This window comes from Carica papaya, chromosome 2 (genome assembly GCF_054855325.1).
Source record: "Carica papaya isolate Zhongbai chromosome 2, ASM5485532v1, whole genome shotgun sequence".
NCBI classification, from domain to species: domain Eukaryota; kingdom Viridiplantae; phylum Streptophyta; class Magnoliopsida; order Brassicales; family Caricaceae; genus Carica; species Carica papaya.
In genome coordinates, this window is record NC_142310.1 from 889,262 (window position 1) to 904,990 (window position 15,729).

The 15,729-nt window shown below is 37.7% G+C and overlaps 1 protein-coding gene and 1 pseudogene across 2 annotated transcripts; both read right to left on the reverse strand.

Moving 5' to 3' along the window:
- Window positions 1–210: 210 nt before the first annotated feature.
- On the reverse strand, window positions 211–10,787 carry LOC110819539 (pumilio homolog 4-like; annotated as a pseudogene). The gene is made up of 18 exons (XR_015816746.1): window positions 10,478–10,787; window positions 9,680–9,734; window positions 8,582–8,642; window positions 8,049–8,123; window positions 7,862–7,935; window positions 7,701–7,750; window positions 6,973–7,057; window positions 6,748–6,804; window positions 4,735–5,002; window positions 3,672–4,538; window positions 3,013–3,587; window positions 2,790–2,931; window positions 2,603–2,711; window positions 2,433–2,511; window positions 1,655–1,715; window positions 1,449–1,507; window positions 615–745; window positions 211–294 (listed from the first exon to the last, which is right to left on the reverse strand). The product of XR_015816746.1 is annotated as a pumilio homolog 4-like (transcript).
- On the reverse strand, window positions 6,917–9,985 carry LOC148268645 (OVARIAN TUMOR DOMAIN-containing deubiquitinating enzyme 9-like). Its single transcript, XM_088212341.1, has 6 exons — window positions 9,978–9,985; window positions 9,680–9,734; window positions 8,049–8,123; window positions 7,862–7,935; window positions 7,701–7,794; window positions 6,917–7,057 (listed from the first exon to the last, which is right to left on the reverse strand). The coding sequence occupies exons 1-6, from the start codon at window positions 9,983–9,985 to the stop codon at window positions 6,917–6,919; spliced, it is 447 nt and encodes a 148-aa protein (XP_088068467.1).
- Window positions 10,788–15,729: the final 4,942 nt, after the last annotated feature.

Below are 15,729 nucleotides of genomic sequence, written 5' to 3' on the forward strand. Positions count from 1 at the left end.
TCAGAACTTTAGTTACAAAATTTTGATTTGAAAAATAAATTTAGTAAATAAACGATGACTTGTAAGTTAAATTCAAATCCTTTTTTTTGATACAACGCAATAAAAATAATTTCTAAATGAGGTTCATTTTCATCTGTAGAACCAAGCATCTCTTTCACCAAAAGTTGGTGCTCCTCAGGGCCCCCAAAAGTTAAGCACTTCTCAACAACATTAGAAGCAAAACTGCCCACTCATCTTCACAATTTGTCCAGCAAGCTTGCTAGTGATTGCAGAAAGCTCATGTGGTTTACCATGCTACAAGGCAGAAAATGGATAAACATCAGGGTGCTTTTGCTTGAATCTGAACCCCAAACAAACACACTTTTTTAAAGATGGGATATGTTACTTTGCAGAAAAAACAAAGTAGCCTGAATTATTTTTTAATCACAAATATATTCAGTATCCATCTTCAATAACTGCATCTTCTGCTGCGAGCAATCTGCCACTAGCCCACAACTAGGAGTTCATGGCCAGATAGCAACCAGCCAGGTGAGCTGTGGACTCTGTTGAACAAATCTGGTTCGTCACTGTGCCGGATCTGGCTTTGGCCAAATAATCAGGTATCGTGGCCTGACCAGAGGCTGGTCATGCAACCAGGCCTTGGCATAGACTGATCGCATGACAATCAGGCCTTGCTGCAATAAGTAACACAACCATACTTCAAAGCAGCTGGTTGCAACACCGCCGAAACATGGAGTTGGAGCGCCTGGTCATGGGACAAAGGTCGATCAATCAGCTGTGTGAAAAAGAAGGCCCTGATAGGTCGATCACTCCACACATCATACTTGGCTCAGCTGGTTGCACAACCAGACCTTGCCTTTGTTGGTCGTGGATGAACAGAACTTGCCTCGACCAGCCGCGTGGCTCTTGGCCATTGAGCAATCAAAGAAGACAGCTAGTCGAGCAGATTTTTTTTCTTTTTGAAAAAAGAATTATGTATTTGTACTCCCTTTAGAACTTTCTCTAGCCATATGCCATAAGACAATTATAAAAAATCCAACAACAGCTATTAACAGTAAAACAGCAGCATAAGTTCGACGGACATAACAGAAAACTGGCCCATATCAGTCCAAAGCTAGTGGGGTTAGTATACATAAGGGTTCTAAAGAGTGTTGAAATACAACCCACGACCAATATGAAGCCACAACTTTAATAGCCTATCAGAAGCCACAACTCCTCTCACAGATTTCTCGTTTCATTCTGATGGTCACAGCTACTGGAATTAGTTCCTCTTAAGAAGTATTAATGATAGGGAAAATGATGGTTTGATGACCTTGTTTAATCGCCTCAAATATTTTCAATTGTTCCCAGACCAGAAAGCAGAGTGGGAACTTTGGATTCTTCTAGGATCTAAACTTATACGTGTCTTTTTAATTACCTTATTCACCAGACCAATGACCAAGCGATACCTTTCCAAAGGCTTTGTGGAAGGTGAAAATTCCTCTTAACATCAAGATTCTCATTTGGACTGCCACAAATCAGAACAATATCTTTCCAAATGCTTTTTGGAAGGTGGCAACTCTTCTTAAATTCAAGATTCTCATTTAGACTGCAACGCTAAATTGTATTGACACTATCAACCTGCTTCAGGTTTACAGTCTCAGTCATGCACTACCTCCTAATATGTTTGTCATCTGTTATCATATGTCTGAGTCTCATAACCACTTTTATCTCCACTACAATAGGCTTTATGAGATTGTTTTATCAGTTGAAATTGTCCGTTTCTTGAAATATTTACCCTTTCTCTTTGCATGGTTTGGTAGGAACGAGAATTAAAAAATACTAAGAAGAAGAGCTATTATATGTTGTGGATGTTGACAGAAATGCTAAATTTTTAAAAGACTGATTTCGTCCCCTTTTTCAATGTGGAACAAATTAGCCTTCTTGGCTTTTTTGGCTTCTCTAGGGATGAAGGCTCATGGCCTTTGTCAAACTGCTATATTCAACTGATTTTCCTTTTCCCTTCTTTTTCTTCTTTTCCGGGGGTTGGTTTTAGGTAGCTGCAATATATCTTGGACCAAAATTAGCTGCAAGATATCTCGTACTGATTTTGGTTTCTTTATATTTCTTCTTTTATAATAATGAATAGAAATAACTCATTTTAAGTTCTTTTTTTTTTTTGGTTTACGGTTGGGGGGAAAGGGGGAACACAGGGTGTAAGGACGCTAGTTTTAGTCTACAAGTTCATTCTTGATATCCTTTTCACTAGATCAGACTTCTTTTATGTTAGCATTAGTTACACACCAAAGGTTACGCTTGCAGGGGAACTCCAAAAAGCTAGAAACTTAACAGAATTATGAATAACCCATGGCAGAAAGCTTAAGATACTTTGCTGTTGAAATAAAGCCTATGAAATAGTGAAATAGTAACTGCCAAGAGCAAGTCAAAGATACCTATACGAGGTTCAGTGGCAACAACGATAGAAAAATTAAGGCAGCAGATCATATCGGAATTACATTTTGGAGGATATATCTATTATACAGAGAAGAGGTGTGAAGAGAAACCACAAGACCAATATCATTAAGCAAGAAAAGATATAGATAATAGAAGCTCAGAAAAGCACCTTCTGAATTACTCTGCAACCATACATTTGAAGACTGAGAGGCAAAAACATGACCAATGAGTTGGCTAGCTAGCTCTCCTCTTTGACTTTCTGTACGATACTCAAAAAACTGCACGTGAAGCACAAAGTTTGATTAAGGATAGATCATATAGCATGTGGATTTTTATTTCAAACTAGGAGCATATACTTTCTGTATAACATAATCTCCAAAAACATCTATCACCAAAGTACGAGCATGAGGAACAATCTCAGGAAATATCAAGTTCTTCTCTTCCACAGTAGCAGTTTCTAGTTTCTGCTGAACGAAGCAACTGCCATACTGATCCGTACTGCATAATGAAACAGGAAATAACATGCTCAGTAGCCCCTATTCAACACATCAATATACAAAAACACTAAAAATGGCATACCTGAATTCAACAACATGATCAGCAATGTCTGAAAGTTCAAAAGCTTGAGCCTTATTCTTGAACTCATCTAATAACAAAGACATATATCTACCATCCACAGCATTGCCAAACTCTGATTGCCATGACCCTGGGGATCCTCGCATTTGACTTCTCATCATTGAAGTACATCGAGAGACTCAGTCATTCTTAAACCTTCCAGAACCAAGAGAAGAAAGAACAGAATTTGCCATGGGTTTCCCTAGAAATGGCATACCAAGACCATATGATGGATTCCCATACTACGCATGATTCACACCACCAGATTTACCTAGACCAGGCAGATCATACTGTTGATTATGTTGAGCTAGCAATGCCTCAAGATAAATTTTCTGAAGGCCATCCAAGTCTCCATGTGAACTTCCAACATGGTTCCTAATAAAAGAAGGATCACTTGCACCCCGTGTTGCACAGTTAGGAGTTCTTTGCAAGTGTTGAATATAGCGTGGGTCTGTAACTGGAGAATGAACCTCAGAACCTAATTGATTAACCAAATCCGTTCAAATTTTGCCCATCTACACTAACAGTTGAAGCTGTACCTAATATAAAAACACAATTTCATCCAAAAAATCTCTGCAGGAATGCTCAGAGGGAGAGAGAGAAAAAGAGAGAATAGAAATAACCTGCATCGAGATTATTTTTAATCTTTGAGTTCAACTTTTGATTGAGAGAACAAGTACCAGGTACATGCTCAGTAAAGTCCGCACCAGCAAATTTGCATTTTGATTATGGACACTAGATCCCTCAAAGCTTCCAAGGCCTGAAGAATTTCCTTTTGAGTAAAGATCCGCAAAGGAGTAAGTTCTTTTAGGAATATTAATTTGTCCATTGGAACCCATTATAGAAGAATTGAGGTTTGGTACCATTCCATTTTTCCTCAATAATCCACCATACTTGGCAGAATATGGGAGATTTTCAGAAGAAGAATTCTCTATGATTTGCTGGAGACTGCATTTTTGATCATTGGATATGCCTGATATAACATCACAGGTTGACTGTCGAGATTCATCAGAAGCTTTGACTGTACAAGACAATTTTCATTTACTTGTCTAGTTTTTGACAAGGCCAAGGCAAACAAAGGGACTGCAATTTCAGTAGGTTCAGTTTCAGTTGCACCAGCAGAATGACCATTTTGAACACTAGAGCCAATAGCATTCTTCTTTTCAGTAGCTCCAACTCTGCTTCCCACAGGAGGAAGACCAGGACCAAGAGATCTCCCAACTAGCTGGTTTGGGGGTCGTACTCCTTGATCATGATGAACCTACAGCAGATGCCAACAAATGGGAATCAGTTGTGCCATGGCTCTGAACTCCCATCCACGCAGGGGCAGCTGCTACAGAGTGCAATGTCTCTACAGCCTGCAATCCATTACATAACCCAGCTGAATGGAAATCAGATACACCAGTTGTATCTACCATATCACAAAATGAGTTACAACTTGAAGGGCGTGATGGGTGGCCTGGTAAGGATGCATTTCGATCCACTCCTCCCTATGATTACATGCTCATATTAGTGTAGGTATTAGAAACTTAATCTTAGAAATAACATCTAATGAGATGAGCAAGATGCTGATTTGCCAAAGCATAGGAGGGCAACTCAATTATAACCACTAACATTGAAATAAACTAAACAACATAAAGCCAAATCCACAAAGATGATATAAAACGTAGGACCCATATCGATTACCGGAACAATGTCAGCGAAACTCTTCCTCCTTGGACCTAGACCATTACCAGATAATCCAACAGAATCATCTGAGCCTCTACCAAACCATTCGACTGACATATTCCTGGAAAGAGTGCTTGTACTAGCATTCCTCATTTCCATTAGATCATTATCTGCTTGTTGCACAGAGAGTCCAGGCTGCATCACAAAGAGTTATGAGCTATCAGCACCATCCACCTTCTTCCTCCAGTTTTCAAAACTGCTAAAAGAAGACCCTCCTGCCTGAAACCTTTGTGCAACACGCCTAAGAGCGCAATTTAAGCACAAATTCTAAAAGCTTGAATTAATACAAGCAGATATGTTTTTTAATCTATACATTTGGTCCAATTTCCATTCAAGTACTTGTTGTAGTTCTAATTTTCATATTAGTTTTACTATGTATGATTAAACTATAAATTATTGTGTTTACCTTACTATCATCACCATCTTGAATTTCTTGATATAAATTATTATTTTGAGCAGAAGTGCATTACAACTCAATATATCCAAGAGGAGTTAAAACTTTTAATCCTCGAATCCTTGCTTGATATATCCTAGTGAAAAACATTTTGAGCTTTAGTTATAATATAACAAATAATTTAAAAACTAAAATAAAATTACCAAAATTACCAATTTATGTTTGAATGCAGACTAAACAAAATTGATTTAAACAAGATACTCGAAATCAAATTCCAATCATCATTTATCATTTTCTTTTAAAAGAGATGAGTTTGTCAGAACTTTAGTTACAAAATTTTGATTCGAAAAATAAATTTAGTAAATAAACAATGACTTATATGTTAAATTCAAATCCTTTTCTTTGATATAACACAATAAAAATAATTTCTAAATGAGGTCACACAGTGAGTATAACTTAATTTGAATCGACTCAAACCTCCAATCTTTTTGAGAAAATCTATGAATTTGATGCTAAAGAAGAAATCAGAAAACCACATCTAAAGGCATTTTCACAACCTGAGAAATACTTTCAAGAGGAAAAAAATAAAGACATATGTACAATCCGTTGAAGAGAGGTGTCGCCACTGTCAACAAATGTTTTATATACAAAAATATTCTTGAAACTTGCAACCCCATTCTCCTTGGACATTCTATTTCACACAATCTGTGGTCTGCTATTCTCGGTCTACTGGGACTCAAGAATGAATCAATCATCTCTGAACTCCTTGCATGGGAAGGCATTTATAGCAAAATGAAAAATATTAGACTCATCCCTCACACTACTTTTTAGGTCATTTGGAAAGAGAGAAACAACTATATTTTTGAAGGAAAAGAAATAGATTTTAGCAACGTCATAAATAATTGGTTTCACTATTTTAGCTCCATTGTCTTGGAACATAAAATTGACTACTATGACGATCTAGGATTCATTGTTGATATACTAATCGATATGTAAATTTTTTGTACAATGACAGATGCACCCTTGGCACCCTTACTTCAATACACATCTAACACTTTCATTTCAAAAAAAAAGAAAAACAATCCAATGAATACTTTCAAGAGGGAAAAAAATTACAAAGGTTGAAAGAAATAACATATGCTAATGATATGTACAGGAGAAACAAAGAATTCATTTGATGCCTGTGACTGTGATGTCCTCTTTTCCATAATACCAGATGCAAAAAAACAAACAGAAGAAATCCAATCCTCTGGATGGACACCACTGTTGTCCAACCATAAAGTTATGAACTCCAAACAGCTTCTTCAACTTGTGAGCACTGAATTCATGCTTCTAAGAATCCACTAGCCTAGTAACTTGTAATTATCACCCTCAATGAGCAATCGAACTAGTTTATCAGTGACCACCATTTTATCTTTTTTTTATTCTCTAACACTGGTAGTTCTGGATAGAATACGACATAAAGACGAAATCCCAATGATTTACACAAATAATATTTGGATATGTAATCTTTCAGTTTGGTACTTTGGATATGTTACAATGATTCATGCAAGGATTCATGGATGTAAAAGTTTTACCTCCTTCTGGATGTATTGAATTGTAATGCACTTCGGCCCAAAAGCTCAAGCAAATAACTGCACATGACACCAAAATTTCTATTTTTAGCATCTGTGCCAATGTAACAACATAATGATGCCTTCAATTTCCGTATGACAGCAGTCTGCAGTCTTTCTTAACTGTTTTAAATCAAGTTGGCAATATAAAAATGGAAATGATGGCCGCAAGAGTATCTGCAAACTTACGTCGTTCAGACTTCTGAACATGTGGAAGGGTCTCAATGTAACAAGTATCCTTAAAGGAAGTGATCACGAATACCTTAACGCCATACTGCAATTATTCCAGAGAAAAAGAATAAGTAATCTGTATAATCTCCCATGATATCATTTCGTGGCAGTAAACCAGAAATAAAAAAGCAGCTAGTGTGGTTTGCCAACAAACTTTTATCAGCATCTGTTAGCACCTCCATTGTGCATGTTGTTGCTTTGTTCATTTATAATCTCATTATAGCGATTACGTAAGTGAACAAATGAATTGTTCTTCAAGACACTCAACCACAAGCTTATGGATGAGATGAATATTTATATATTAAGAATGAAAAATATCTTAGTAACTTCTCTCTTTAGAACAAGTTTTCTCACTAAGGAATAAAAGATTAGAAAAGTAATAAATTCAAGGAGATACTTTGCTTTAGCAGAAAAAAAAGGAAAAAGTCTCTCTACTCGGCTAAAATAAAGGAGTTCTCTCGTTATCTTTCCTTTTTTTTGGCGAAGAAATGATAAGAAATAAAGACATCTCAAATTATCTTCGGAAACAGTTACTATTATGCTACCGTCATCTTATCTAATCCTTAAAGCAAATAAGCTTTCATGAAAATGAATTTTTACATAACAGATCAGTTCAATAAAACATATATCAACTAATACATGGTGCAAGGTAATGAAAAGTAGACAGGGTATATCGTGGCACACACCCAATCTGCAGCTGCCTGCAAAGTGACATGGTCACCCCATTCACCAGTCCCTATTTCATCCACATAAAATAGGAATATAAACGTGAGAAATAAGCTAACATTTGGTTTTTTTAAAAAAAGAATAAAGTGCAAGAGAACAAAAAAGTAGAATGAGAAAATACTTGCTCATTTTCTTCAAATAGTCACCATATTTCATAGGAGCATAAGCCCCATACGTTTCAGGATAGGATTTGAGCTGATTACATCAAAACATTTGACAGAAAGAAGCATCAATCAAATATGTTAACAAAACAAAATATTGCAAAATTCCTATAAGGAAATAAGCTTATTGCCCAAATCGCGACCTACCTGGTTAACAACCTGCTGTCTTACAAACTTATGGTGATTGGGAGAATGATAGAGTTGATCCGATAAGGATCGAAACTGCAAAACACAATAATAAGGAGGTTCTACATAAATTATAAATGAAGCACAACTGGATCAACTTAAAGTCTTGCAGTTGCAATAGGAAAAGGGGAAATAAAATAATACTATTACTCTATTAAAGAAATTTCTTGAAAAAGAGAACTGCTAAATTCTGTTAAGCAATTAGTCAGATGATTAAGATGCCCCAATTGACATGGCTGAGCATTCCAAAACATAAATTATCAATAAGGAACATTTGAAACAGTTGAGAGAAATCAATGAACGTGTTGCCATAGTTAATTGTGCCAGAATCAGAAACATCAAGAACAATGAACGCTAGCATATGGACGGCATTGAATATGGGAAAGATCCTAAACAAGTAGAAATTATAAAAATAATAATATCAATAATAACAAGAATTCATCAAGAAAAGAAGAAGAATAAGAAGAAAGTGTCAAACGAGCTGGAATCTTTACCCAAGAATGGAGAGATGGAATTTCAATCCTTGATTGTGAAGCAAGATTCGGAAAAAGGCAACTAATAAATTCAAATCAAAGCACAGGGATTTCATTATCACAAATTAATCACAAATCAACGCAAGGATATTGTAAAAGAAAACTTGAAAAACTTCAGTCAACATTAATCAATCAACCATTAAACTGCTCAATGACGCTCAAACCACAGAAGAAAGCCAGAATCGCAACACTCATCTGGTTTTGCCTACTACAGCAATCCTACTACAGCGAAAGAGAAGAACACCGACCTGAGGAATGCAGAGGAGGATTGCTATACTAGGCACCACCAGATGAGTGTTTGAGACGAAGTAAATATGAGAAAGGTTGAATTCAATGGTTGGGGTTAAAGATAGAACAATTTAGGAATATTGGGACGTACAGAGAGTTGCCGTCTGTTCAGGCGTATTTTCTTCGGTTCCGTTTCCTTATATACGCGGGCTTCTCGTTGGCGGAAGCCGACTAGAACTCGAAACACGTGGCATGCGTTCATTGGACGCATTATAACTTTTCCGAGTTGACTTGATTATTTTTCTTTTAAGTATCAATTAATATTAATTAATTAATTAATTTAATTATATAAATATTAATTAGGACAAGAACTGCAGCTTTCTTCAGGACCGCGAGAACGACGGCGGCACTTGCTGTGTTTCCTCTCCCAGTTCCTCTCTCAAACCCTCTGTTTCCTCTCTGAAAATCTTCCCATTTTCTCGTCTGTCATCCCCCAATCACAATGAAACCCCCTTTTTCAGTCGAATTCTTAAACGAGAAGCTCAACGGCAACTTTCTCGGCTTGTCCGAGAAAATTCCGAGGATTTTGAGGGATAGGAAATCTCGCTTTTGTTTGAATTCGAAGAAAGGAGAAACCGACAATGGAACTGGGGATGAGATTGGCGAGACAGAGAGATAAGCGAGAGGAGAGAGAGGAAAAGAAGCACCTGATCCTCCCTGGGAGGTGGCCTTGGTTTGTGGGTAAGTTCCTTTATACTTAAAAATCCAACAAATTCTTTATATTAACGTTGAGTATTATTTATGATAATCATATCAGAAAAAAGAACTAACCTGATAACTCCAATCTCTTTGAATCTTATTCTCAATGAAATCATACAACTGCAATCTGAATATCGTAATAAACAAAAAATATTTCTAACATCAACTACTGTTCAGAAACTAAAATATATATATATATATATATATATATTGAACATTCATAAAACGTTCTTTTCACAAAAGATTTACAAAACAAATCAATCGTAAACAACACTTGATGGAGAAAATTATTTACACCTCATTCTGTGTTAAAACAAATTCCTAATTATTTACAAAGGTTTTGACGAATGTTTGTTTAAGTGTATATTACCTGGCCATTTTGAGTTACAAGATTCAAAAAATCTAACTAATAAATTCAAATTGAAATGCAGGGATTCCATCATCACAGAGTGATTTCGAATAAAATAATAAAAGAAATAGCTTGAAAACTCGAACTACGTTAAAAGAAGAACACAAAACCATTCAACGCTTGATTGTGAGGCAATTTCTGATTAACTTTTTTTACCCATTAAACCCGACCAATCACGCTCAAACTTGAAATCTTTACCCAAGAATGGAGAGATGGAATTTCAATCCTTGATTGTGAGGCAAGATTCGAAAAAGGCCACTAATGAATTAAAATCAAAGCACAGAGATTTCATCATCACAAATCAACGCAAGGATATTGTAAAAGAAACCTTGAAAACTTCACTCAAGATTAATCTATCTACCATTAAACCCGCTCAGTGATCCTCAAACCACGGAAGAAATCCAGAATCGCTCAGTTTCACAAAGAAACCTATTTCAATAGCGAAAGAGAAGAACACCGACCTGAGGAATGCAGAGGAGGATTGCTGTAGTTGGCAAAACGGGATGAGTGCGTGAGGACAAGTAAATCTGGGAAAGGTTGAATTCAATGGTTGGGGTTAAAGGTTACGAACAATTTAGGAATATTGGGACGTACAGAGGGTTGCCCTCTGTTCAGGCGTATTTTCTTCGGTTCCGTTTCTTTATATACGTGGCTTCCCGTTGGCGGAAGAAGCCTAGAACTCGTAAACACGTGGCATGCGTTCATTGGACAAATTATAACTTTCCTGAATTACTACAAGCGTTGACTTCATCACTACACGTATTATATTCCTCCCCCAGTTCATCTCTCAAACCGTCTGTTTCCTCTCTGAAAATCTCTACAGTTCAATATATGACAATAAATATTTTTAATCTTAAATAAAAATAAATATTTTAAATTATTTACTTGTCGATCAAGAAATAAAAAAAAAAAAATTTGTTGAGTTCCCTAATTACCATCTATCCTCTCTCTATATATACCTACAAACCCCTTAACTTAAACTTCATCCCTGTAATTTTTTTTTTTCTTTTGATCTCCTCCCATGAGAGGCTAGGAGATAGAGAGGGAGGAAGAAGGGAATCTTGCTAAAGTCCCTCGTTTGGGTTCTTCTTCGTAGGACTCCCTCTTCCTCCTCCTCTATCCCCATAGCCACTCATGCAAAATATTACCGTCTATCCTCTCTCTATATATACCTTCAAACCCGTTAACTTAAAACTCCTCCTTGTAGTTTTTTCTTTGGATATGCTCCCATGAGAGGCTAGGAGACAGAGGAGGAGATGAAGAGGGAACCTTGCTAAAGCTCCGTTCTTTTGGGCTCTTTGTAGGACTCCCTCTCCCTCCTCCTCTATCCCCATAGCCACTCATGCAAAATATAGATTCACATCATAGCTCTCATGCTTCTCCAAAAAAGAATGACGTGATGAGACCCAAGAATGTGTAAAACTGGTGTTTGGTTGCCGTAAAAGCAGAAGAATAAAGGACAGAAACATTTGCAGTTGAGCAGGAGAAAGGGTAAGAAATGTTTGTGGAATCTTGCTTCAATCTTTCTTTGCCTTGCTTTATTTTGATATATGTTCTCGTCAAGAAAGCCTTCTAAGATGATTACGCATATAGAAAGTTGTATCTTCTTTAAAAACACAGCAGTTCTTTGTTTGTTTGTTCGTTTATTTTTTTCTTATGTAACAGCATCAACTTTAAATCCTGTTCTCTTTTCTTTTTAATTTTTTCTTTTTAAAGGAGACTTATTTTGCATATGTTTCCTCCGCTTTATTTTTTTTTACTATTTCCCCCAAAGTGTTTTTCATTTCTTCTATTGATCGAAAGCGAATAACCTTCAAAGTTGAGGAGAGAGAGGGCAGCAAAACAGAGCAAGCTTATGCAATTGCCTCTGTTTTGGAGAGAAGAAGTAATCTCTTCTTTTTATTTCAGCATATATATATAGAAATATAAATTTAAATAGATTACATCAACCAACCGATCAAATCAGATCAACCGAAAATCATGCATACACATCGCATGAAATTTTACGTGTAAAACAACTTCACGGTGGATTTTCTTTTTTTGAATTTAAATTCAATAGAAAAAATCATTAAATTTAACACTCCCCCCCTAATGACTTTTTTCACCAATCCCCACATTTTTCCACAATTCCTCAAATTTAGCTTTAGACACGACCTTGGTTAGAATGTCTGCAAGCTGATCATCAGTGGAGCAATGTATCAGCTTTATTTCTTGATTCCTCTCAGCCTCACGTATAGCATGATACTTAACGTTGATGTGTTTAGTTCTCCCGTGCATTACAGGATTTTTCGCAATGGCAATTGCAGACTTGTTGTCTACATATAACACTGTAGGTGTTTGTTTGTTCAGCTTTACATCATTGAACACCTTCTTCAACCAAATTGCTTGGTTAGTTGCTGTAGCTGCGGCTACATACTCAAATTCCTTTTCCAATTTTAGCTTGAACTCTATCATTTTCCTTTTGTTGCTGCCTGTCACCAGTATATCATCAATATATACTGCAGTGATAAGACTGTCTTCATCTCTATTCACATACAGTGTATTTTCTGTCATGCTCCTCTCAAACTCACAGTGGAGTAAGTATGTATTTAACTTATCATACCAGACTTGTGGAGCCTGTTTGAGGCCGTATAGGGCATTGTGAAGAAGATAGACGTGTCTCTCCTTTCCAGGTTGAATGAACCCCAGTGGCTGCTCAACATAAATTTCTTCATTCAGCTTGCCATTCAAGAAGGCCGATTTTACATCCAAATGCATCACACTCCAACTAAACTGAGCTGCCATGACTAGAATGAGTCTAATTGTTTCATATCTGGCCACAGGAGCAAAGGTCTTTGTGTAGTCGATTCCTGAAAGCTGGGAGTACCATTTTGCCACAAGCCGTGCCTTGTGCTTGTTTGTTGTCCCGTCCGGATTGAGTTTCACTTTGAACACCTACTTTACTCCAATAGGCTTTTTGTTTGTACTTGATTTTACAAGAGACCAAGTATTATTTTTTTCGATCATCCTGATTTCCTCTTCCATGGTAAGTCTCCACTCTTGCTGCTGAAGTGCTTCCTCAACAGAGGAAGGTTCTTTTGAGGCAAAGCTGCACCTCTCATTGATGTCAATTAGACTTTTCATTTTTATTCTCTCTTCTGCTTCACCTTCTTCATCTTATTCGTCTTCTTCATCACTCTGAGTTGGGTTTGACTGTCATTGATTTCTTTCCTTCTTCAACTGTGACACAGTCTCGTTCGACTTTCTGCTTTTCCCAATTCCAGTAGCTGTTTTCATCCACCGTTACATTTCTTCGAATCATAAGCTTGTTGGTTTTCAGGTTTAGAATTCTATATGCTTTTGCTTCAGTACTGTATCCTAAAAATACTCCCAATTCAGTCTTCATTTCTAGCTTGGATCTCCTGTCATCCGAGACATGGCAGTAGCACACGGATCCAAACACCTTTAGATACTTAGTTGATGGTTTGATGCCACTCCAAGCCTCCGCCGGTGTCATCTGCTTTACAGCCTTTGTAGGCAGCATGTTGAGCAGGAACACAGCAGTGTTCACTGCCTCAGCCCACAAGGCTTTAGGCAGGTGCTTGTCAGCAAGCATGCTTCTTGCCATTTCCACAATGGTTCTGTTCTTCCTCTCCGAGACACCATTTTGTTGAGGAGAATATGGTGCCGTGAGCTGTCTTTTGATCCCATTCTCAGAACAGAAATCATTGAATTGGCTGAAATTGAATTCAAGCCCATTATCTGTCCTTAGGCACCTCAATACACTGCCACTTTCATTCTCTACAATAGCCTTGAACTTCTTAAATTCACCTAAAATTTGAGCTTTATTCTGCAGGAAACAAACCCAAATCATCCTGGAAAAATCATCTATAAACAAGCCAAAATACCTGCAACCACTCATGGAGTTTTCTGTCATTGGACCACAAATGTCATAATGGATAAGTGCCAGCTTCTCTTTTGCTCTCCAATCTGCTTGCGAAGGAAATGAATTCCTTGCCAATTTCCCCATCTGACATGCAACACATACTGTCTCAGTGACTACAATATTTGGAAAGTCCTTGGTTAGACTTCCCTTCTGCAATTGTTGTAGCCCAGCCGCATGAAAATGCCCAAGGCACCTGTGCCAAATCTCACCTTCAGTTACAGAGGCAACACTGACCCTCTCAACTACTTCTCTGAGTTTCAAGGAGTAGACTTGATTCTTCTTTTGGATGAAAGCAATCAAGCGATCCTCAGGATCATATATCCTGTAGCAGTTATCATTGAATCCCACCGAGTAGCCTCGATCAGTCATCTGATTCACACTGAGAAGATTCTGTGAGAGGGTAGGAATAAAATTTACATCAGTGATAAGTTTCCTACATTCCTTGGTTTCAATGGCTATGTTGCCTTTGCCCTTGATGGTTTCTAGCATACCATTTCCAAGTCGGACCTGGCCTGTGATTGTTCTGTCAAGTGATACGAATAAGTCCTCATCCTTGCACATGTGGGAGGTGCATCCACTGTCCACCACCCAGAGAGTATCATCCTCCACTTGCGGCTTACTTAGCGCAACGAGAATTGTGTCACTTGGCTCACAGGACACCTTGGTGATATTGGCTTACAGTTGTTCCTACTTTGGTCGTGATCCTTCCTGCTTCTGTTTCTATCTACAGAATTTTTCCTTGTGACCAAGCCTTTTGTAAAAATTGCACTGAACGGTTTTCTTTCCCTTGTACCAGCACTCATTTTCTGAGTGATTTGTTAAGGAACAGATACTGCACTCAGAATATTTCTTTTGTTTACTGGGATTTTGGTTTCCAGTTTGATTCCATTCACTCCTTCTTCCTTGAATCTGTGTTGAAGAGCTGCCTTTGTTCTGAGTTGAAATTAAGGCTCCCTCTGTATGTTGTCGAACATGTATATTTACCCGTTGCTCACTGGATTGAAGCTTGTTTATCAGCTCAGTCGAGGAGATAGTCTCAATGTCTGCAACCTCCTCCAAAGCTGAGATTTTAGACGCGAATTTGGGGGGCAAGCTGATAAGAATTTGCTCTACTACCCTTGATTCCAGAAAATCCTCCCCAAGCAGTCTCATTTTGTTTACCACGTCCGAGAGTTTGGATGCATAGTCCTTCACTGATTCATTTTCCTGCATTCTGAGTAATGCAAACTCACTCTTCAATCTCAAGATTTTTACCTTCCTACTTCTGACTCCCCTATCGAACTCTTCCTTAAGTTTCTCCCAGGCAGCCTTTGGTGATTCGAAGTTCATAATCCTTGAAAATACCCTATCCGAAACGGCCGAGAAAAGGCAAGCAATTGCCTTTGGTTTCTTGGCTTTATCTTCCTCGTGCCTTCTGATTTGGTTTATAGTGGCAGTGTCCCCTGGTGGAGGAGGATCACTGTCATCCAGAATAACATCCCACAGACTTAAGGCTTTCAGATGGGCTCTCATTTTGATTGCCCATACATGGTAGTTTTCTCCATTGAAGTATGGAGGGGGTGTTGTTCTAGTGGATGTCATTGGATTTTTTGAGGGTATATTGGTTTACCGGTCCCTTAAGATAACCTAGCTCTGATACCACTTGTTGATCGAAAGCGAATAAGCTTCAAAGGAGGCTCTGTGAATAAGGAAACTTAGAGAGAGAAAGTTGAGGAGAGAGAGGGCAGCAAAACAGAGCAAGCTTATGCAACTGCCTCTGTTTTGCTGTTTTGAAGAGGCGTGCCCTTT

Coding starts and splice junctions, on each gene's coding strand:
- LOC148268645 (XM_088212341.1), bottom strand. Junction 8,124..9,679: donor AAAGAGATTGGAGTTATCAG/GTTAGTTCTTTT, acceptor TGTGTTTTGCAG/TTTCGATCCTTATCGGATCA. Junction 7,795..7,861: donor TATTTGAAGAAAATGAGCAA/GTATTTTCTCAT, acceptor ACCAAATGTTAG/CTTATTTCTCACGTTTATAT.